Here is a 24,510-nt window from a genome sequence, read left to right as displayed (position 1 = left end):
AGACACATAAAGAGTTAAATTGACTTAAACTGCCTTACATTGACCTAACTCTATAGTGTAGAGACCACACCTAGGAAACATGATGTGGATTGCAGTCAGGCCAGTTTGCTGGAATCTTGATAGGAGACAGTCCTGCCTTATTTCATTGTGCAATGCCAAATTTTCAGTCCTTTTAAATCACTTTTCTTTAATTCACCATTGTTCATAAAACATGGATATGTACAAAATATATTTCTCTGATTTGGGGTTCCTCAATCCTTGAGGATGGGAACGGAGCACAAACAGCCATTGTGAGAAAGTCTGACCACTCTTGGATAATCATTTCCACTGCAGCTAACTGCTCTTATAAAATAAAAGTGACAGAAGAAAAGAGACCAGAAAATAACTCAGGGTGTCAGTCAGGATAAGAACCCCCCAAATCTCATCCCAATTCTCCTCCCTGAACTTTCCCCCCACATCCTCTCCCACTGCCCCCCAGGACCTCCCGCCATCTACATCTCCCCACTGATTCTCCCCCTCCCCCTGGATCTCCAGCTACACCCCCACTGAATCACCCCCCCAGTGCTTTCCTCCTACATCTACTCTCCCACTGCCCCCCAGGACCTCCCTCCATCTACACCCCCCCTACTGATTCTCCCCCCCTCCCAGATCTCCAGCTACACCCCCCCTGAATCACCCCCCCCCCCCAGTGCTTTCCTCCTACATCTACTCTCCCACTGCCCCCCAGGACCTTCCTCCATCTACACCCCCCACTGATCTCCAGCTACACCCCCACTGAATCACCCCACATCTACTCTCACCCCAGTGCTCCCCCCCACATCTACTCTCCACTGCCCCCCAGACCTCCCTCCATCTATACTCCCATCCTACTGCTCCTTCCCACTGCTGCCCCACATCTACTTCCCCACTGCGCCCTTTCCCCTCTAGGACCCCACCCCCACCCCCACCCTACTTCTCCCTCCATCTACTGCCCCACTCTCTCCCCGCGTGCCCTATCCACTAACTGTCGCTAGTCTCTCCCCAGACCCAGGCTCTCCCCACGGCGCCTGTCCCCCACCCCCCTCTTTCGTTAACCGCCCCAGCGCGCGCCCGCTTCCCCACTCGGCCGCCAGGCTCGCCCGCCCCCTCCTGTCGGGAGCGCGCCCCGCACGCCCGCGCACGCCGCAGCCCCGCTCCCCGCCCGCTGCCTGCAGCCACCCGGCCGGGCCCGGTCGCTGTGTGCTGGGGGGAGGGGGCCGCACGGACTCGTCCGATCCGGGCCTCTCCGACACCCCGAACCGAGGACGGGAGGCGCCGCGGTCCGGCAGCCCTGCGGGTAGGTCCGGGCCGAGCCCCGGGAAGAGGCGGCGGGCGGGCGGGCAAGATGGAGACTCAGTCAGCGGGCACCCACTCGGGAGGGACGGGAACCCCTTCCTCGGGCCCGGCGGGGCCGCAGGCAGCTGCTCCCTGAGCGCCGGGGGGGGGCAGGGCCCCCCTCATCTCTTCCCTGAGCGCCGGGGGGGGGAGCAGGGCCCCCCTCATCTCTTCCCTGAGCGCCGGGGGGGGGAGCCGGGCCCCCCTCAGCTCGTCCCTGAGCGCCAGGGGGGGAGCAGGGCCCCCCTCAGCTCTTCCCTGAGCGCCGGGGGGGGAGCAGGGCCCCCCCATCTCTTCCCTGAGCGCCGGGGGGGGGAGCAGGGCCCCCCATCTCTTCCCTGAGCGCCGGGGGGGAGGGGAGCAGGGCCCCCCATCTCTTCCCTGAGCGCCGGGGGGGGCGCAGGGCGCCCCTCCGCTCTTCCCTGCGCGCCGGGGGGGAGGGGGGCAGGGCCCCCCTCATCTCCTCTCTCAGTGCCGGGGCGGAGCAGGGCCTCCCCATCTCTTCCCTGTGCGCCGGGGGGGGAGGGGGGCAGGACCTCCCCATCTCTTCCCTGTGCGCCAGGGGGGCAGCCCCCCCTCTTCCCTGAGCACCGGGGGGGAGGGGAGCAGGGCCCCCCATCTCTTCCCTGAGCGCCGGGGGGGGAGCCGGGCCCCCCTCATCGCTTCCCTCTGCGCCGGGGGGGGGAGGGGGGCAGGGCCTCCCCATCTCTTCCCTCTGCGCCGGGGGGGGAGGGGGGCAGGGCCTCCCCATCTCTTCCCTCTGCGCCGGGGGGGGGAGGGGGGCAGGGCCTCCCCATCTCTTTCCTGTGCGCCGGGGGGGGGAGGGGGCAGGGCCTCCCCATCTCCTCTCTCAGTGCCGGGGGTGGAGGCGGAGTAGGGGTCCCCCATCTCCTCCCTCAGTGCGAGGGGAAGGGGACAAGTGGAGCAGGAGCCCCCATCCCCTCCCTCAGTGCTGGGGGGGTGGGGACAGGTGGAGTAGGGCCCCCCCCATCTCCTTTATTGCCCTGGGGAACATGTTTAACACCATTCTCCCAGGTCTCCTTTCTCTGTGGGGAAGTGACAGACTTGAGTAAAGCTGCCCCTCATCTACTTCCTCAATTCTCTGGGGACAAGGTGACAGAGCTGGGAACTCCTCTAAACACGTATCTATCTCAGTGCCCATGATGGGGAGGTGATAGAGTTGGGTTACTCTCCATCTCCTTCTATCAGTGCCCCAGGGAGGTGGCAGCTGGGCAATCCTCAGCTACCCTGGAGGTTGGGGTAGCAGCTGGACAACCTCCCCTGCAAATACTGTGAGGAGGGACATCCCAACTCAGATGCCCACAGGGTGGGGGCAGCTGTGCAACCTGTTCCCCCTCTTGTTTGTTGCCCATTTCTCTGGCCTCTAAGCAGCAGGGAGAGCTGAACATCATGTTGTCTTAGTACAGAGTCTTTGTAGTGCCTTGAAATCATCTGTTTGTTTTCTTTAGTTCATATTCTTTTTAATTCACATTTTTTGAACTTTCCATTTAGTGCATAGTTCAATTAGTGCATGGAATTTTAATGCATGTAAACAGTACATATTTATTAGGCAGGCATATTGTTTAATTTACATGAATAGTGCATATTTTCATTATCACATAATTTGAGTGCATCTGCATTGTCTCTGTTAATTTCCTTTTGTGCATGTTTATTAGTATATACTGTACTATTGTAATGCATGTAAATAATGCACATTTCCATTAGTGCATATAAATAGTACCTATTTATTTCCTTTAGTGTGTACTTAATAGTATATAACACTTTCAGTGCAGTTAGCTAGTGGATATTTATGTCTCGATTGTTTATTTTACATGTGTTTATCACTGGGCATATATTTAAAGGGGATTAATACTATGATTTTTCTCTCTATAACTCTCCACAAAATACAGAAATAGCAAGAAGTTGCTTTTGGAGTGTGACCCTAGATTAGTTTAAGATGATTAGAAAAATAAATGAATATGTTACAGCTGGTTCCTCGGGCAGGGTCAAAGGGTCTCTTACTCTAGTTTATTATTTTTTATCTTTCTTCAGATAGATGTGTGTGGTTGTGGTTCTGTGTAAGAATCCAAGTGGCAATTGTTAAATATGCCTAGCAAGTGGACTTTAAACTGAACACATGCTATCCTAGGTAGATTATGACTTGGCTTGGTAATGCAGGGCCACTGCAACCTTTAATGCATAGTGCTTGAGTAAGTAGCTCCATTGAAGTCAGTGAGGCTACTTGTGTAAGTGCCATTCAGTATGAGGAAAGGTTGCAGTAGCTGGCTGTGTCATCAAGCCAAGGATCACAATTCTAATTTATTTGTGGTACCTTGTTTTGGTTCAGGAATCTCTGAACACTTCTTAGTACAGAGAGAGTCTAATAGACTGCTTTCTTCCCATTCAGTCATTCACACTCACTCTCCTGTCATTCACAGTTTCTTGACATCCTTGTGACATCTATAACAATTGTCTGTGTAGAGGGGTAATACTAGGAAATAATTTAATATTTGTTTAGCTTTTTAAAATATAATTTAGCAAATGCAAAATAAAAAGCCATACTATGTGACCAATCTGCTCTCTATGGGTCACCAGGAAATGCTTCATGACTGAAGCTTGAGAAACTCTTATCTAACTTCAGAAATAGACTGTACTTTTGCATGTATGTTTAGGTGGGTTGGTGGTGTGTGTTGTAGAAATACTGATAGGACTTCAAAAAACTACATACAAAGTTTGCTGGTGTTGGAGATTAGGATTTACAGGTAGCTTGTGCATATTTAATTTATTTAGGAAATTTCAACAAGTTTATAAATCCTTGCCATGTAAATGTCAGAAACAAACAAACACCAACCCAAAATTGTTACAACAGTTAGATTTTGTTTAAAGAGATGTTATAAAGTGATATAGTCATCAGAACACCTATAATATGTTGCTTTAATAAAATCTCTAAAATTGAGTGAAAGCTCTCTCTACCCATTTAACAGACTAGGCATTTTTCTCAAATTTAATATTCAAAAACTGGACAAGTGTGTTGGGTTTTTTTGGCAGGTGAATGAACTTTATTGGAGTATTGAATAAATGATAGATAACCAAAATCTAAATATTTAAGCTCTATTTTGCCGGGTACATAATTGAGATAAACCTATTTAATTCACTGGAATACTCAAGATAGGTGAATGTTTCTTTTTATAAACTATTTTTAAAGCTTTATTTACAAGTTGCAAAAGTAAGCATTTAGTGTTTTAAAAAACAAACAAGATCTTAATTTCACAGGAGTTAATTTGTACAAACTGAGTTGATAAATATTAACTTTTTTTTAGGTATTTGTACAGTTCCTTTTATTTGTGGATATAATTCATTTTATAGATGTTGTATGCCAGTGTATCTCTCATTGTCTGTATCCTTTGGTTGAAGCAGTAAAAACAATATAGCATGTGACTTCTTTTGGAAGTTTGAAGATAGAATGTGCTCCTCCAAAATAATAATCTGTGGCACATTTTGGGAACCTGCACTGCATAACATTGTAGCTTCACACTCAGCATCTTACCAGTACTGTCCATGCTATGGCCTTGTATATGCTAGACTTTACAAACACTCTACCTTGCTCTTCCACTGTTGCAGCTTCACCAGTGGCAGCAACAGTTGGGAATACTAGTGCAAATAGAACACTGGTGACTTCTGGCATTTTTATTATCACATCGTGCAGACTTGCTCTAATCAAAGTTAGATGACAAGATGATATAATGCTGGTGCCAAGTCTGCACTAGCTGTATCACTGTGATAGCCACCAATGGAGTTGGTAATTCAGTAGCAAGAGATTTCAGAAAAGAAGGTTAGTTATGTTTAAACATTATTTCTAGCACAATTCGAGCAAGGACACTAGGACCACTTTTTAAAATGTCCTATTTTTGTCAACACAACTTCAACTCTAATGGTATTCACAGTGTTGAGAGCCATAGTGTAGATGCTCTGCCAGTTATTGTCATAATTTTTAACTCTGCGTCAGGTAAACCTATTCAGAACAGGTCTTATCAATATTGTTAAAAACATCATCTGTGAGTCAGCACTACAACTTCCATTTTATATTGTTACCACTGGTGTTAACATTAGGCAGGAAATCTCCCTACTGTGGACAGGACTCCACTTCCTGTGCTGGAAATAGTTGTCCCATTAATGTAGGTAAGTTGAGCCATGTTCAATACGCATTGTAAGAAATTATGATCAACTGATTATTAGTGGTGATTGATGCTTTCCACCTCTGTTGTTGAACATGTTTTGGCTCTGTCCACAAAAGCAGCCTAACCCATAGTTAAGGAGGGAGTAGAGGGCATGGTGTTTGACAACTATCATCAAACACTGCACGAGTTAAGACCTTAGGGGTTTGTCTGTGACATGGCTTGGCTAATATTATTCTTTAAAAATACCCTCTCTGTCTCTTTGAACTGAGAAGCTGATTTAAACATAGTGTTAGCACAGTTTCCATCATCGTGTTGGATAGACCATAGTGGTGAAAGAGAGGTCCCAGTAGCTCTAAGCTTAAAGCATAAGGTTATATTAACACAAACAAAAACTATGATTAGTGATAGTTAAGGTTTCATCAGGATGTACCCTGTCCATCCACCTCTGGGCATCTCCTTAGAGTGTCTAGCCCCACCGGACACTCTCAGTACACCTCAGCTTACCAGTTACTCCTCAGGTCACCACTCTGCTTAACACACAGTACTTAGGTACAATTATAGTGAAAACAAGTAACATAGAGATATAAGTGATAAAAAGTAGAAGTATTGGAAACAAATGGTTACATATAAAATGAAATCATAACATGCCTTCTATGAGGTAGACTGACTTAACTAGATACTTTCGTGTTTTATAGAGCAATGCTCAGGTCCTTCCAACATTTTATAGCCAGGCTTGGCTGCCTGTCATCCTCCATTCATAAGACAGACACACTATTAGTTTGCTTCCTTGGTGAAGGATCCACCCCTAAATATACCCCAACAATCCATTGTCTTTGCTTGTAAACAAGATCCTTTCTTGCTGTTTTTCTCCCTGTAAATTTCCTCTCTTGAAAATTTTGCAGTCTCGATTAACATTTAGCTCAATATGCAAACAGGCATCCATTGAGAGATGTATAATGCCTAATACACGACCATCTGCTTAAAAGGAACTGGTCTGAGACATGTCACCTCTTGGTTACCTGCCTTCAAAACAGAATTTTCAGTACTGACACAACGCTTTTAAATATTATGCATACATATGTTTTGCAGTGATTAGTATGTTCAGTGGGCTACTGGCTCTCAGGGACCTCACATGCCATGCTTTAATGAATTATTATGCATAGACCTGCCCTCAGGGGTCCCTGTAAAACACTCTACACCCTCTGTGCCCTCTGTCTGTCAGTACTAAGAGATTCCTGGGTCACAGTTAATAACACCCCATAAGGCTTTCAATTCATTCTCCAGCAGATACCAAAAAGCAATATGTACCCAACTTTATCAGACTTGGTCGTGGTACATATAGGTACCAATGACATAGGGAAGGGTAGGAGAGACGTCTTGGAGGCCAAATTTAGGCTGCTAGGAAAGAGACTGAAATCCAGGACCTCTATGGTAGCATTCTCAGAAATGCTTCCAGTTCCACATGCAGGGCCAGGTAGGCAGGCAGAGCTTCAGAGTCTCAATGTGTGGATGAGACAATAGTGTAGAAGAGGGATTTAGATTTATTAGGACTTGGGGAAACTTTTGGGATGCGGGAAGGATGTGCTCCACCTAAGCCAAAGTGGATCCAGACTGCTGGCACTTAGCATTAAAAAGGTTGCAGAGCAGTTTTTAAACTTAAGAGATGGGGGAGAGCCAATTGCTGCAGAGGAGCACGTGGTTTGAACAGAGACTTCTCTTAGAGGAGAGCCTATTGATAGAGATTCTGTAGGTTTTAGTCAGGAGGAGAGGATGGAAGAGGATAACAGTATGGGCCAGATCAGATGAGAAATAGTCACATAAAAAAAGAATGTGACGCATCAGAAAAGGGCAGGCAAATAAACAGTGACAAGTTTTTAAAGTGCTTGTACACAAATGCTAGAAGTCTAAATAATAAGATGGGTGAACTAGAGTGCCTTGTATTAAAGGACGATATTGATATCATAGGCATCACGGAAAACTGGTGGAGTGGGGACAATCAGTGGGACACAATCATTCCGGGGTACAAAATATATCGGAAGGATGGAACAGGTTGTGCGTAGGGGGAGGGGGAGGGAGAAGTGGCACTATATGTGAAAGAAAATGTAGAATCAAATGAAGTAAAAACCTTAAATGAATCCACATGTTCCATAGAGTCTCTATGGCTAGTAATTCCATGCTCTAATAAGAATATAACAGTAGGGCTCTATTATCGACCACCTGACCAGGACAGTAATAGTGACGATGAAATGCTTAGGGAGATTAGAGAGGCTATCAAAATAAAGAACTCAGTAATAGTGGGGGATTTCAATTATTCCCATATTGACTGGGTACATGTCACCTCAGGACGAAATGCAGACACAAAATTTCTCGATACTTTAAATGACTGCTGCTTGGAGCAGCTGGTACAGGAACCCACAAGGGGGAGGCAGTTCTTGATTTACTCCTGAGTGGAGCACAGGAACTGATCCAAGAGGTAACTATAACAAGACCACTTGGAAATAGTGACAATAATATAATAACATTTAACATTCCTGTGGTGGGAAGAACACCTCAGCAGCCCAACACTGTGGCATTTAATTTCAGAAAGGGGAACTATACAAAAATGAGCAGGTTAGTTAAACAGAAATTTAAAGGTACAGTGACTAGAGTGAAATCCCTGCAAGTTGCATGGACACTTTTAAAAGATGCCATAATAGAGGCCCAACTTAAATGTATACCCCAAATTAAAAAACACAGTAAAAGAACTAAAAAAGAGCCACTGTGGCTTGGCTTAACCATGTAAAAGAAGCAGTGAGAGATAAAAAGGCATCTTTTAAAAAGTGGTAGTCAAATCCCAGTGAGGTGAATTGAAAGGAGCATAAACACTGCCAAATTAAGTGTAAAAATGTAAAAAGAAAAGCCAAAAAAGAGTTTGAAGAACAGCTAGCCAAAAACTCAAAAGGTGGTAAAATGTTTTTAAAGTATATCAGAAGCAGGAAGCCTGCTAAACAAGCAGTGGGGCCCATGGATGATCGAGATGCAAAAGGAGCGCTTAAAGACGATAAAGTCATTGCGGGGAAACTAAATGAATTCTTTGCTTCAGTCTTCACAACTGAGGATGTTAGGGAGATTCCCAAGCCTGAGCCATCCTTTGTAGGTGACAAATCTGAGGAATTGTCACAGATTGAGGTGTCACTAGAGGAGGTTTTGGAATTAATTGATAAACTTAACAGTAACAAGTCACCGGGACCAGATGGCATTCACCCAAGAGTTCTGAAGAACTCAAATGTGAAATTGCGTAACTATTAACTATGGTTTGTAACCTGTCCTTTAAATCAGCTTCTGTACCCAGTGTCTGGAAGATAGCTAATGTAACGCCAATATTTAAAAAGGGCTCTAGAGGTGATCCCAGCAATTACAGACTGGTAAGTCTAATGTCAGTACCGGGCAAATTAGTTGAGACAATAGTAAAGAATAAAATTGTCAGACAATTTAAGTTCTTCTGTGTGTTGGGCAAAAGTCAACATGGTTTCTGTAAAGGGAAATCATGTCTTACTAATCTATTAGAGTTCTTTGAAGGGGTCAACAAACATGTGGACAAGGGGGATCCAGTGGACATAGTGTACTTAGATTTCCAGAAAGCCTTTGACGAAGGCTTTTACGTAAATTAAGTTGTCATGGGATAAGAGGGAAGATTCTTTCATGGATTGAGAACTGGTTAAAAGACAGGGAACAAAGGGTAGGAATAAATGGTACATTTTCAGAACGGAGAGGGGTAACTAGTGGTGTTCCCCAAGGGTCAGTCCTAGGACCAGTCCTATTCAACTTACTCATAAATGATCTGGAGAAAGGGGTAAACAGTGGCAAAGTTTGCAGATGATACTAAACTGCTCAAGTTAGTTAACACCAAAGCAGATTGTGAAGAGCTTCAAAAAGATCTCACAAAACTAAGTGACTGGGCAACAAAATGGCAAATGAAATTTAATGTGGATAAATGTAAAGTAATGGACATTGGGAAAAATAACCCCAACTATACATACAATATGATGGGAGCTAATTTAGCTACAACTAATCAGGAAAGAGATCTTGGAGTCATCGTGGATAGTTCTCTGAAGATGTCCATGAAGTGTGCAGCGGCAGTCAAAAAAGCAAACAGGATATTAGGAATCATTAAAAAAGATAGAGAGTAAGACAGAGAATATCTTATTGCCCGTATATAAATCAGTGGTATGCCCACATCTTGAATACTGCAAATGGATGTGGTCTCCTCATCTCAAAAAAGATATACTGACATTAGAAAAGGTTCAGAGAAGGGCAATTAAAACTATTAGGGGTTTGGAACGGGTCTCATATGCAGGGCCTCCCGGGAGGGGCAAGTGGGGCCATTTGTCCTGGGCCCTGCAGGGGCCCCACAAGTCCTGGCCCGGTGATGGTCTGGGTCTTCGGTGGCGGGGGGCCCTTCAGTGCTGCTGAAGAGGTGGAGCGACTGAAGGCCCCCCCACCGCCGAAATGCCCTGCGAGCCCTGGCCTGGCAGCAGTCCGGGTCTTTGGCGGCATTTTGGCGGCGGGGGGCCCTTTAGTCGCTCTGGGTCTTCAGAGGCAGGGGGTCCTTCAGTGCTGCCGAAGGGCCCCTCGCTGCTGAAATGCCACCGAAGACCTGGACCGCTGCCAGGTGAGTACAAGCGCCGCAGCTCCCCCGCTTTGCCCCAGACCCCCTGAATCCTCTGGGCAGCCCTGCCCATATGAGGAGAGATTAAAGAGGCTAGGACTTTTCAGCTTGGAAAAGAGGAGACTAAGGGGGGATATGATAGAGGTATATAAAATCATGAGTGGTGTGGAGAAAGTGAATATGGAAAAGTTATTTACTTGTTCCCATAATATAAGAACTAGGGGCCATCAAGTGAAATTAATGGGCAGCAGGTTTAAAACGAATAAAAGGAAGTTCTTCTTCACACAGTGCACAGTCAGCTTATGGAACTCCTTGCCTGAGGCGGTTGTGAAGGGTAGGACTATAACAGGGTTTAAAAGAGAACTAGATAAATTCATGGAGGTTAAGTCCATTAATGGCTATTAGCCAGGATGGGTAAGGAATAGTGTCCCTATCCTGTGTTTGTCATAGGGCGGAGATGGATGGCAGGAGAGAGATCACTTGATCATTGCCTGTTAGGTTCACTCCCTCTGGGGCACCTGGCACTGGCTACTGTCGGTAGACAGGGCTGGATGGACCTTTGGTCTGACCCAGTATGGCCATTCTTAGGTTTTGCAACACATAAAAATATTAGTGGCAGCCTCAAATTATTAAACCATCTATTTGTAAGCGCATGGAGGATAATAGGGTGATAAGGAATAGCCAGCATGGATTTGTCAAGAACAAATCATGCCAAAGTAATCTAATTTCCTTTGTTGACAGGGTTGCTGGTCTAGTGGATAAGGGGAAGCAGTAGATGTGATATATCTTGATTTTAGTAAGGCTTTTTACATAGTCCCACATGACATTCACATGTCCATAGAAAACTAGGAAAATACGGTGTAGATGAAATTACTAAATGGTGGGTGCCCAACTGACTGAAAGACTGTACTCAGCAAGTAGTTATCAGTGGTTTGCTCTCCTGCTTGGAGGATGTATCTAGTGGGGTCCCTCAAGGGTTGGTGCTGGGTGTGGTACTAGTCAATATTTTCATTAATGACTTGGATAATGGAGCAGAGAGTATGCTTATAAAATTTGCAGAAGACAACAACCTGGAAGTGGTTGTAAATACTTTGGAGGACAGGATTAGAATTCAAAATGACCTTGACAAATTGAAGAATTGATCTGAAATCAACAAGATGAAATTCAATAAAGATGAATACAAGTACTTCGTGTAAGAAGGAAAAACCAAATGCACAACTACAAAATGGGGAATAATGGACTAAGTGGAAGTGCTGCTGAAAAGGATCTGGGGTTATAGTGGATCACAAATTGATTATTAGTCAACAATCTGATGCAGCTGCAAAAAAGGCTAATATCATTCTGGGATGTATTAACAGGAGTGTTGTATGTAAGATACTGGAGGTAATTGACCCTCTCTGATTGACACTGGTGATGCATCAGCTGGAGTACTGTGTCCAATTCTGGACACAGCACTTTAGGAAAGATGTGGATAAACTGAAGAGAATCCAGAGGAGAGCAACAAAAATGATACAAAATTTAGAATACCTGACCTATAAAAAAGGTTAAAACAACTGGGCATATATAGTCTTGAGAAAAGAAGACTGAGAGGAGACATGATAGTATTCAAATATATTAATGACTGTTATAAAGAGAAGAGTGATCAAAGTGTTCTCCATGTCCACTGAAGGTAGGATAAGAAGTAATGGACTTAATCTGCAGTATGGAAAAACTTTCCAACTGTAAGGATAGTTAAGCTTGGGAATAGACTTCCAAGGGAGGTTGTGGAAATCCCATCACTGGAAGTTTTTAAAAACAGGTTGGACAAACATCTGTTAGGGATGGTCTGGGAGTTTTTGTTGGTCCTGCCTTAGTGCAGGTGGGTGGACGGGATGACTTTTTGAGATCCCTTCCAGCCCTACATTTCGATGATTTTATGCTTTGTATTAACAGATCAGCAAATCTTACTGTCAAACATTCAGAGTATTTGGGAAGTTAATCTGCTTTAACATTATTGAGGTTGCCATTAAGGGTTTATCTTGTCCTGGTGACAAACCAGCTGTATTTTTTTTAGGCTGGGACCTGCTGGTGTCCCCATCAGAAATGCCTTGCAAGTTCCAGGGAAGAACTTTGCATTCTTTGACTCCTGTGTAGCACTAGTAGAGCTTCCGTGCTTCACTATAGAGGAGTTCCCTAGGCCACCCATCCCTCTTTTCCCAAATCCTCTGGCTTATTGTTCTCTTCTTTCTGCCACAGCAACACCTATTAAAAAAAAAAAAAAGAAACTACCATAAAACCCCCTTTGTTTACAACCAGTTATAATTTTTAACACCCCCTCGCCACTGACTAAAATCAAGAAAACCTTTCTGGTCTCGTGCCACAGCTCTCCTTATGGAAGATAAGGATGTTCATGGAAGATGGTCTAAAGCCTGGACGGCTGCTGATGTACCAAACAAAAATCTAATTGATGACCCAGCTGAGCAAGTGCCAGGCTTCTCTTCCCCACATGCATATGGCCAGCTCTAAACTATATCTGCATGTAACATGGAAGGCGCGCATACTTACTCCATAGATTGAAAGCAAGGGAATTACCAAACTGCGACTGTGGTCTGATGCAAACTGTCAGACACATCGTGGACAGTTGCCCAATCCATGCTCTTCCTGGAGGTGTCTCAGCCATTTACATGGCTGCCCCCTCTGCTCTGGACTGGATAAGAGATTTCCTAAGATCCAACTGTAATCATACTGTTGCTTTCACTGTTTGACTATCGCCATATGAAAGAAGAAGTTTTTTAAGTGACACCAACATAAACCCCTAAAAGCAGGGAAATAAGTAGCTAAAATAATATTTTTTTCACTACCATAATACCCATCTCTCATATTACCGGTTCTTATGGCTTGTTTATACACAGAAGCTGCACTGGTTTAAGTTAGATTGGTTTGAAAGCCAATTTAATTAAATTGGTTCAAACTGTTGTGAGGATGCACTTATATTGGTTTACAAATGATTATATTGGTTTACCTTGCTCATCTAAATTTACAGGTGTAAGATAAATCAATAGCAGCCAGGTTTACATTGATTTAAGAGTGTCGACACACACAGTTCCATGGGTTTAACTGAATGGGTTTTAAATCGCACCTTTTGCTAAACCAATACAAATTTGTGTGTAGACCAGTCCTCACTTGTACTGTACATCTCTCTGCCAACAAAGTCACTTCCACTCTGAACATGAGTCTTAAAAACTTATTTTGAAAGAATCTCATTAAAAATGGCACAAATAAAAACAAAGAATGTAAACTTTAGCAATACTTGAATTTTTCATAGCATGATGAAAAAAGTGATACAAAGAGAATAAGCATTCAAAAAAAAATCCCTGTTTGTTTTTAACTGGATTGTCTCACCTTTTTTCAGACTCCCCCCTTTTGCGAGACCTCTGAAACACTCTCTCTGATCTGCGCTTTGCTCCTCATGTGTCAATTCTGATATCTTCAATTATAGACAGGTAACATTTGTCTCTAGAGAATTTTATCACTTGTCAGAAGTAAGTGCAAGTATGTACGCAAAGATGAAGTTGCAGTATTTTACATGTTAGTGGTATATATTTGCGGGTGAGAACTCCCTGCTGTAGTGTTGGAGTGGTTGGGGAGGTGGATCTTGGAAGCCATGGCAAGACTCATTGTTCCCAGTGGGGAGAGGGGATGCAGATGGCAGGGGATGGTAGACTCTCTGAATAGGAGGAAAATGGGGCTAGGAATTTGGGGGGGGTGTTGTTATTTGCCTGGCAATGCTCTCTATGACTGCCTTCCTTGTGCATCGTTGTCTGTTCTGTCATTCTGTCCAATTCCCTGTTTGACATTGCTCTTGCTCAGCTGAAGCCAACTTTCTCTGTGCCTGGGCCATTGATGCAGACTGGAGAGCCGTGAGCTCCTCCTGAAAGCTGGAGCCTGCACGCCAATGTTCAAATGAGATATTGAAGGAAAAAATGTTGATTATTACTCTGATTAATGTTCTCAGATATTATATCAACATATACAAATCTAGCATCATATGCATGGTGTGCTTACTTGCTGTTTGTTATATCTTTCCATTACACTAATACAAAGGTGACACAAAAGGAGACACAAAAGGAGAATTTGCAGAACCCTCATTCATGCATTGTGTCATGAGACGTCTCAGGCAATTCTATAATGTAAACTATATTGAAGAGTTGAAAGAGAGGTGAGATGCTGCCTTGTTAAAATCAGAAGATTTTTGACAGCTTTTTACAGATGCTAACTACTTACCTCTGTTATTACCACACCAAAAATTCGTCCCCTTCCCAAATTGTATCTTACATTTTTTTGTCCTTTTCTAAACAACACAGGATTACTGGGTATTCTTACTTTGAAACTGAAATTGTAATGCAATCTTAACTATGGTTTCATGACTGCTCCACCATGTGTTGCTCAACAAATCTGAATTATAGTGCACAGAGAATCTGTTATAACAACCATTTAATACATTATTACCGCATCTATATTTAAATATTGCACATGTAAAATCATGTTCACATATTTACACATGCAGTGCATATGCACTGTGATAAGGTTTATATACCCATGTACCTTAGAAGGAAGAAAGGGGTTAATGCAGGCAATAGGAAGCAGCAAATGCCCCAACTGGAACTGATTACAACTGCTATGAATGCTATGCCCTCTGAAGGAGAGAGGTGGCTGGGGAGAGATATCAGCTCTGGGAAAAGAGACTCAACCTTTATATTGTTGTGAATTCTTTCTGCCAGTAAATAGACCCTGCAAGCAACTGTGTGATACTATTTAAGTCTGGCTATGCTAAGCCGTTTATTATATTTCTCTTTTTCCTATATTTAACATAAAGGGCTACTGACCTAGTATATACTGGATAAATTTGCCATGCTGAAAACTGTGCTCTCCTTGTCATGCTTGTAAGGCACTTCATGGCCACATACATGTACTCCAAATAGTTTGTGTATTCCAGATAGTGTTTGGATTAGGTTTGCCTCCAGCAGGGTTAAATACTTTCTTAGTCTGAGTGGTTTCAGCCTGTATAAATTTAGTTTCTGTGTAGACAGTGCTAAAATGGTTCAAATTGTCCTCCCACTACTGTCCAAGAGTGCACTGGTGGCCTTTCCAAATGTCTCAGGATCTACTTCTCTTGAGATTTGTGCTGGGATCTGCATGATAGGAATCTAGAAGGCATTACAACAGAAAAAGGGTAGAATGGTGCTAGTGTGGAAGTGAGGCAAAACTACAGTGATTCAAAATATAAATAAGCTTAGCTAATATGAATATACTGAACAGTTTGTGCTTAAATCAGTTATGCCCAACACATTCAATTAGAAATAGGTCAATTCTCAGTTGTGTACATGGCCTTAAAGGGGTGCTACCAGCTGGGGAACAGACAACCCATTTGGAACATCATAGACAGGTGCATACCTTTTTGTACATTAGGATTAGAGTGCACTGAAGTGATGTGCAGACAAAAGGTGCTGATACACTTTTTGGAGATTTTACCCTGTGAAGCTATTCGGAAGGTCTGGCTGTGATATTACTTTATTCTGCTGGTTTAATTTAAAAAAAAATAATAAAAAAATCCAAGGCAAATCTCTGGAAACATAAGGGTCACTCCTTTTAATGTGTGAATTATTAACATGATATGTAAGAAGTTGTTACATCATAAAGGCACAGGATGCTATAAACCCTTAATTTGCAGATTATTGACATAACAGGCCACAATTGCTTTGCAGTATTGATGGGGATTTGTGCAATATGTATGAATCTGTAAGATTTTTTTTTTTTTTGGTCGTCTTATACCTTTAAAAGCCAGTAAAATCAATTGTTAAAAATTATCAATTGTCACTCTTTGGCTGAAACCTTGCATTCCATGTTTCTGCTTGGATCAAATCTTTATGGCTATTTAATAAACTTCCATTATAAATCCCATTTTTCAGCAAAAAGATTCGTTTATTTAAAAACTTTTTTTGCAGCGTTCAGCTGGCTGGTTAGAGACTATTCAGAATTTTTTTCCAGCTATTTGGCCCGTCCTAATAGTGAGTTACATTTAAAAATGTAGTAAATATGATTATTGTTAAAACATGATAAAATTAAGTGCTGTGAACAGAAGTAAGGCCTTAGGTTGTATGACTGCACAGGTATTTTTCACTCTGATTTTTAGGCTTAGATCTCAGGATGTTAGCTGCTGGGTAAATGTTTTGAGACTTGTTCATATCACATAATCTGCTATCACAAATTACATTTTTAAATCCACAGGGAGACTGAAATTTGCATTACTGGTGCCCATTCAGTACCTGCTCTGTCTGTCTCTCTCTCTCTCTATCCTTAATATGGGTAGTGGGCATGTGTATGGTAGTGTTGGGGAGATAAAGAGAACTGTTCCATTCCAGTCACAGGTTAAGCCTCAGTTGGGGCACAGTGCATTCATTTTGGGATAGCAAGTTTTAATAAAAGATGAGTTCAACTGAAGAAAGGTCAGAGGAAAGAAGCGCACACAATAAAAGCTTTGGAAAAATAAGACTATGAAGCGTGTTCAGTTTAGAGAAGGAGACCTGCTTGCTGTGTACATATAACTAAAGGGATGTACTAAAAATGATAGGAATCAATTATTCTCCATCACCAAGGACAGAACAAGAAGTGATGGGCTACAGCAGAGAATGTTTTAGGAAAAATTGGCATCACTAAATGCACTGTTCAGAAATGGGAGAAGCTGCCAAAGAAGGTTATGGAATTGGCATGACTGGAGATGGTGAGAGCTAGATTTGGCATTCATTTAAAAATATCACTAGGCACTCATCTAGAACCTTGTTTATATGAGGGAAATAATAATAATAAAAATTCCTACTGTTGAAGTCAGTGCTACTCTGCAGTACTACAGGGGTCTGTGCTGATGGAGTCCTATGCAGGATCTGTACTTCTGCTAGTACTATAATTTCAAAGTGACCCACTGGGATTTCATAAACAAAAGATTCTGTGCCAGATCATCAGCTATGGCTTAGGAACTACACAGCATAGGCTGTGTGCTAATGTGACCGTTGCACTCCCTCTATCCTGTGACTGCCATGTGCTGGTCTGGATCCCAGGCCTAAGTTAAAACATCTTAAAGGATACATTTGCTGCCAAGAGCCCCGAGCTGAAGTTGATCATCAGTGAAGGGTGTCCTAGCCATGCCCCTTATGTCAGCAGCAAGGGCAGAGGCGGATAACGGTGTAGGAGCTGTTACTTCTGTAGTGAGTTGATCGTCTCGTGACTGATTATGGCAGCTCTATCCCATCAGATTTTGCTAGTGGTGTGATGCAAAGCAGATCTGGTCCTATGTCTTTCAGTAAGAAAATGTTATTTCACATGAATGTTATAAAGCATATGGAAAGATGGCACATAAAATAGGGTATATTTGCAGACTTGTTCAACTAGAATGTTTTAAAAAGTTCCATGAGCCATGAACAGCTCTTTAATGGTTATGGGGAATATTTTCCCTTTGCAGCACACAAGGAACTCTCATTAATGTCAGTGCAAGTTCCATGCTCCTTACAATAATGTATCTAATTACTAATTTTAAAATTCAAGTCACTGTTTAAAGATGTTAAAATGAATGTATTTACACATTACTCTTTAGGAAAGATGTGGTTGGCAGGGTGACTTCTGTACAACAGTTGTCTCTGGAAGTTTTATGAACCTTACATATTGTGTGCTTTATTTGTTTCAATTCTTAATTTGTGTGTGTGAATTTGATGTTTTTAGATGTGACTAACAGCTATGCCAAGTATAGTGAGGAGTTGTGCTGTGCAAGTTTTATTTATTTCTCAAGTGCCAATATTTTTCTCGATTCTGTGAAAGGTAGCTTAAAATGTATTTGAATGGAATAGTTAGTGGCAGGTGTTGGCCTGATTTTCAGAGGTGCTGAGCACCTACTGCTTACAGTTACTTCTGGTTGTAAAAAAAAACTTTGAAGTGTGATCCAACTCTGTTTGAAAGGGAACCAATTTAAACCATGACTCAGAGAGATTTGAGCTGATCACATTCATCTTAGTAGAGTGTTAGCTCAGGCTAATAGGTGTTGGATACATTTAAGCTCCACCTTCCTTCAAGCCCCCTGAATGAATTGAGTGATCTTTTTCTTTGTTGGTTTCCCCTTGCTGTTCCAAAGTCTGCTGCCTGCTTTGATAGTAGTAATGGAGTGGGAGAAGGGAGAGAGTGACTCTGCTAATCTACTCACTGACAGCCTTTGTTTTAGGATAGTTCTTGCCTCAGCTGCTGTTTGTCGCTTTCTTAACCTGCAGCAGAACTAAATTGACTGGATTTTTATCATTTTGTATGTTTTCCACAAAGTTCTGGGTAGCAGCAGTGAAATTGTTTATTAATTTCCCATTGCAGCAGTAATGGGAAACTTAGAAGCAGCAGCAGAAGCACTGGGAGCCATCTGCTGAATCAGGAAGATGACACTGTATTGCTTTTCATTTGATAGGTTATTGATGCAACTAAGTGGCTAGAATTGTTTTCCCCAAACGAAAGTTTAGATTCACCCAGGAAAGCTTCCAAAGCACTGTGGGTGAGAGGATATTTCAAGCCCAGATCACTTAAATTTTATTGTTGATGCACTTCTTACATCATTTTATGTGTTTGAAAGATATTTTTTTAAATGTCATGCTACCTTTGATTTTTTGAATCTGTTGATAGACATCTTGTTTCCTTAAGTGGTTTGCATTCAAGCCAGTTCAGGCTAATTTTAGGGAATCTTCATAGCTGTTGGAAAAGAGAATGTTTTTGGTTAAATTATGTCATGTTATATATTTATACATATTTGTCTTTTATTTTTGGTAGAAAAATGATGCATCCTGTTGCCAGCAGTAATACAGCTTTCTGTGGGACTGGCAAGAGTTCTTGCCTTAACGAAGACAATGTGAGATCCACTGATCAGTTTGACTTATATTCTACACAGCAAAGCAAATACAGCCACACAGTCAGCCACAAACCAATTGCATGCCAGAGACAAGACACGTTAAATGAAACACACTTGCAGGCCACAAGTGGCAGGAATATAGAGACAAAAGATGAACTAAAGAAAAAGAAAAACCTCAACCGATCTGGTAAACGTGGAAGGCCATCGGGGACCACAAAATCAGCGGGGTACCGAACCAGCACAGGTCGACCTCTTGGGACCACCAAAGCAGCTGGATTTAAAACAAGTCCAGGCAGACCCTTGGGTACAACTAAAGCTGCAGGATACAAAGTCAGCCCAGGCAGACCTCCAGGTAGCATTAAAGCTCTATCACGGCTTGCAAATCTAAGTTATACTTGTGGCAGTGCAGCTTTTCCCTATCCTATGGTGCATAACAGAGGAGTACATGCTGCTGGTGAAACTAGTAGTAAAGTCAAACAACCCAATGAGTGAAAGAAAGGAATTAGATAGCATTTCCTAATTAATCCTTTTTAAACTGAGTCTTGGCATGTTTCTCACATTTTTATGTAATATTTCTATAACTTTGGCTTTCCAAATCCTATTTTTTTGTTTATATGTCCAACGTGCAATCCATTATTTTTTAATGTAACATGAAAAGGCATAGGTATTGCTTTGTTTTTGTTTTTTACATAGGTTTATAAGTAAACTCTTAAATTATGCCCTTGTGTGTTTCTTTAAAGTAATATTCATATCCTGAGCTTCACAATTATTGTCTGAAAAATTTAATTGTGTGATTATGCACCAAGAAATTGAGATAAGCAGGAAAACATTATCTGGCTGTTGGCTATGAAGTGAGCCTAGGCCATAATAAAGATCTTGTCCAGAAGAATTTATAACTGATGAAACAAAACAAACAATTCTGGACTATTTTACAAGTGAGAATCTGTTACAGTTTTGATATGCCTGTGGGTTTTGTGAATAGAGAGCAAACTAAATTTTCCACTTTTGCTAGACCTGATACAGACCTCAATTGTTCATAAATATTTTGAAACTTTAAAAACTATTTTTTTTTAAAGTGCTAATTTCAGGCAGTGTTTATTTGCTCTATTGTAGCATTGGCAGGTCTCACTGATGTTCCAAAAATATTTTTTGAAAATGTGTAGTAATAATAATAATAATAAACATTTATGCAGCGCTTTGCATCTTCAAAAGCGCCTTACAAACATGAGCTAATTTGCCTTTAGGTAATGGCAGATCTTGTAGTTATGCTACTTACAGGATTCTGCTGTATAATTTAAAAAATGCCTGAGAGTGCATATACCAAACTGCAAATAATTAATTAAAAATCTGATATATTTTATAAATAACTACAAAATAAGTACTGTTAATTCTAGTAACAAACTGAATAGACAGTAATATTAAGCAGTATGTTCTTAAATCTGTAAATAGCTACATAAACTGTTTTTTGCCTTCACAGTATGTGCTTTGATGGCAGCAGTTAATAAGTTTTAAAGTACTAATTTAATATGTTTATAGATTAAACTTTTTTACACTGTTGCCAGCTTTTCAGATTTTGTTTTTCCAGATGTTCCAGGAATACAGTTATCCCATTGTTTAACGTTTATACTATATTTAAGTTATGGAAGCTTATATATCTACCAAAGGATAACATTTTCATGATTCATAATAGCAAACTGTATAGCTGGTTCAAACAGGATGCAGTTTACCAAATTGCTAGACCCCAGATAGAAAGCATTTCATAGGAATTAATCTATGCATGCAAGTTGAAAAGCTATGTTGGTTAACTATAAATATCTTTTTCTGACTCAAACTGAGACCTTTCCTGCATCTAAGCAGTTCCGTTTTCAACTGGGTGTGTTTGGTTTAAAAAAGTGCATGTGTGTGTAATAGGTACACACCCACCTATACTTGGAAAATAACATTCCTCAATATTGCATATTGTTATATTTATTCTAAATAGCTCTTGCTAGAGTTAAAGCTTTTAATTCTGGAAGAAAGTTTACATTAAAATTGTTTAAAATATAGTTTAAAATTATACTGAATTTGTAGCTTCAAATACCGGTGGGAGTTATATAATGTTTGCAGGTTTTTGGGAACAGAAGCTTTCAGGTTAATTAGAGCTTTTGTTGAAAATGAACAGTACCAATACTTTTGTTGTAAGGTAAAGTCTGGCTTGCTGTAATTTTGATGAGAACTCTGATTTCAGTAATGACAACTTAAGAAACAGATGTCATGTTTCATACCTTTTTTATCAGGAAAAAAGCAGCAAGCCTTCAGGTGTTCCAGTGATGCCTAACACATAATGAGCTGGACTTTATGATGTACTTTACAATAGGTGGGTTGAATTGTGATTGAGGGACTATGTATGCACTGGCAACTAAGACAATGAACCTCAACAATACTGGATGGCTCCTTAGTCAATGTGTAAACTAATGGCAGCTAAACTGCTACTAAAATATAGTTTCTCCATGCTGAAGCTATAAAATCAAGTTACACTTTCTGTTCCTCAACAAACTGAAAAATATGACACTCTTAGTAATTTTTCTCAGAATGGTGTAACTTCTGATACACGCAAAAAGCTAACATGAGCTAATTCACCCTCAGGATATGTGTTATATTGGCTGTTTTATCAGATGATTTTTCAACAAAAGGCTGCTTTAAGTTTCCTGAACTCTTCCTGGAAAGCAGTCGTCTTCAGCTGAATGTAATAACTACAGGAGTGTCACACCTCGCTGTCAAGGAACACTTTGCATGTCACCAATGTACCTTCAAATAATGCCACTTCTTACCTCCTTCTGTTTATCCTGTTCACCCGTTTCGTTTCTCACTTGTGCATCTACTCAATGGTGCTGTGCCGTGTGTCAGGAGATAATGCAGATGTATTATTGTTCTACTAGAATAATGAATTTTGTATTCAAGTATGTGGATGAAATAATGAAATCATCTAAACAATTTATATTCATTATAGTGTTTATTAATATCAGATGAAATATAATCCCAGTAAAAAGAATGAACGTTGTCAATTGTGAAAGGATGAACTAAAGTAGAAAAATGTGTTCATGGCATCTGTAAAGGGCCACTTGGCACCTTGGATTTAGCAATGAGACCAGAAAGTGCAATGTTGGGCACTTCCTTATTCTGGTTTATTTCATCCATAACTGCAGTTTACTGGTGCCATGCTGTGGGAGAAAGAGCGAGAAGTCAAGAAGTCAAAGTGAAATACGAATGGAATCTTCAAATGTTTTTGCTTTGCCTATTATATATAATCTACAGAATATATTGTGCTTTTTTTGTAACACTGTCTGTTGTCATGACAAACACTGAAACAGCATGTTAATGCCTATACTTTGATATTATCAATGGGAAAACTGGCCTTTTCCACTATAGTATGAAAACATTATTTGTAAGGTAAATCGCTAATTTTATATTATGTACAATAATTCTGCTCTTCATAAGATAGGGTTACTGTTATGTACTAACACTGTTGAGAAAAATGATCTACATGTCAAGTTTTGTGTTTTTAATGATTTTTTTAAATATCACATTTCTAATGTCTTATTTATACATAAGTGAAACCTAAGTAATAGAGAATTCAAAAGCCATTGTTTAAAATACATCCAGTAACTGCTATTCAATTTCCAATTAAATTTACATCAACTTTAGAATTCAGTAATTTTGCTATTATTTTTGAAGTTTTGCACTGTACATTTTCAGAATGCTAGCAGCACATACTGTCAGGAAAAAATATCTGTCAGAAAGTGGCTAACTTTTAATACTAAAATGGCATTTTTAAATATCCACTGTTAGCTCTGTCATTAAAACAACACATTCTTTATACATTGTATTTGCTTTTAATTAATCACACACAACTTCATATAAGTCCCATTAAACATCTTTGTTCTGAAATAATACATTTTCATTTTGTCTGGAAGTTTTCTTTGGATTCAGTCAGGACAAAACCAAACCTAGTCAGTGGAGTGATATGTTTGGGAAAAGAATTACCTTTATCTGCAACATATGAAGTAATTGAGATCAGAACTTCACTTTTTTTATCCATTTTGAAGAGCTTTAAAAGGCAGAGCAATTCAAGATTTTTTGTCTGAAGGTTACTTTAGCTGTGACTCTGCTGTTCTTTGTACTACATGTACAGTAAAGTTTAATGCTATTCCAACAGAAAATTAAAAATACAAAGCAATTGATCATAATCATAAAAAACTTGGAACTGCAAACTTCATTTCTGATCACAAAAGTTTGTTCCCTTGATTATTATTATAATACATATATTTTAACATTGCTTAAATATGTTTTTGAACTCTAGTAGACACTAGAGCCTTTTCCTAGTGATTATTCTCCCCATGTAGGCAAATCTATGTTTTCAAATTTTTGCAAGTATAATGATTGTAGGATAAATTGTTAGGAAGATTTTGCTTATCATGTAGTAATTTGGACCACTTTGATTCCTTAATCTTTCACAGTTTGCTTTTCCCACAGGTTATTTTGGAGGAGACAATTACCCAATAAATATCTAATATCAGCACCCTGTTCTCTGCTGTAAAAAGCCTGTTTAGATGCTGTTTGTTTTTATGTCCATGAACTTGAGCTACTCATGTGCAATTATGTGTATGGGAATGGAGTAGTCTTCATGATCTGTATTTACATCACCATATGGATGTATATTTATTAATAAAGTCAATACATTAAAACCAAATATTTTATTCTTGTTTTACACCATTCTGAAACTTGGTTGTTCTCTTTCTAAAGAAGATGGAGTGGCAGCATTGTGAGCTATTTTTCAATAAGGCCTTAGATTAACTCATCTCTTGTGAATGTATGGATGCTGCTTTTCCTTCTGCTTTACTTCATTCATGTTTTCAAGTGACCTAAATTTGATACTGCAAATGTTATGCCATTTATTATATGGATTATATTTTAAATCCATTCTTATTTTCCTTTTGCCCCAAACATTATATATTTTCAGCTCTTTTTAAAGAGAGAGAGAGAGGAAAGACCTCTAACTAGATCAGATTTCTCCCCCCACCTCCTCACCCCCACAGGGATGTCACCACATGACTTAATTTTTTTCTTCAGTACAGGATTTGCTAAGCTGATGCTTATATTTGTTAGTGATAAATGGCCAAGTGTTCTTTATAAGCGAGTGCCAGCAGATTTGTGGCCTAATAAAAAATCCCACTTTGTATTGCAAGTTATCAGAAAATAGAGAAGTGGCAACTCTTTTATTATTGAATGGAAAATGTAGCCAAGGTAGTTTTCATAACTTTGAAATTATCCTTCTGTTGATGCTTAAATATGACAGTCATTGGAGGGGGGGAGGTGTCATACAAGTACATAAATAGATTAAAAGCTCTGTTTATACTATTGTTTATAACAACACTGTGCAA

General features: G+C 40.7%; 1 protein-coding gene across 4 annotated transcripts; it reads left to right on the top strand.

Annotated features, from left to right (window-relative positions):
- Positions 1 to 1,134: 1,134 nt before the first annotated feature.
- C8H5orf24 (chromosome 8 C5orf24 homolog) lies at positions 1,135 to 23,819 on the top strand. Of its 4 annotated transcripts, XM_039485377.1 has the most exons (4): positions 1,141 to 1,315; positions 19,012 to 19,442; positions 21,367 to 21,446; positions 22,276 to 23,819. In XM_039485377.1, the coding sequence occupies exons 2-3, from the start codon at positions 19,016 to 19,018 to the stop codon at positions 21,405 to 21,407; spliced, it is 468 nt and encodes a 155-aa protein (XP_039341311.1). In that variant the 5' UTR covers positions 1,141 to 1,315; positions 19,012 to 19,015; the 3' UTR covers positions 21,408 to 21,446; positions 22,276 to 23,819. The 4 variants fall into 4 exon arrangements, with proteins under 4 accessions (XP_039341308.1, XP_039341309.1, XP_039341311.1 ...); XM_039485374.1 differs by lacking the exon at positions 21,367 to 21,446 and having other exon boundaries at positions 1,135 to 1,315; XM_039485376.1 differs by having other exon boundaries at positions 1,143 to 1,315; positions 21,367 to 23,819.
- Positions 23,820 to 24,510: the final 691 nt, after the last annotated feature.

This window comes from Mauremys reevesii, linkage group 8, assembly GCF_016161935.1.
Source record: "Mauremys reevesii isolate NIE-2019 linkage group 8, ASM1616193v1, whole genome shotgun sequence".
Classification (NCBI taxonomy): domain Eukaryota; kingdom Metazoa; phylum Chordata; order Testudines; family Geoemydidae; genus Mauremys; species Mauremys reevesii.
The sequence above is the reverse complement of the archived record's forward strand: the minus strand, read 5'-3'. Positions and strand labels throughout refer to the sequence as shown.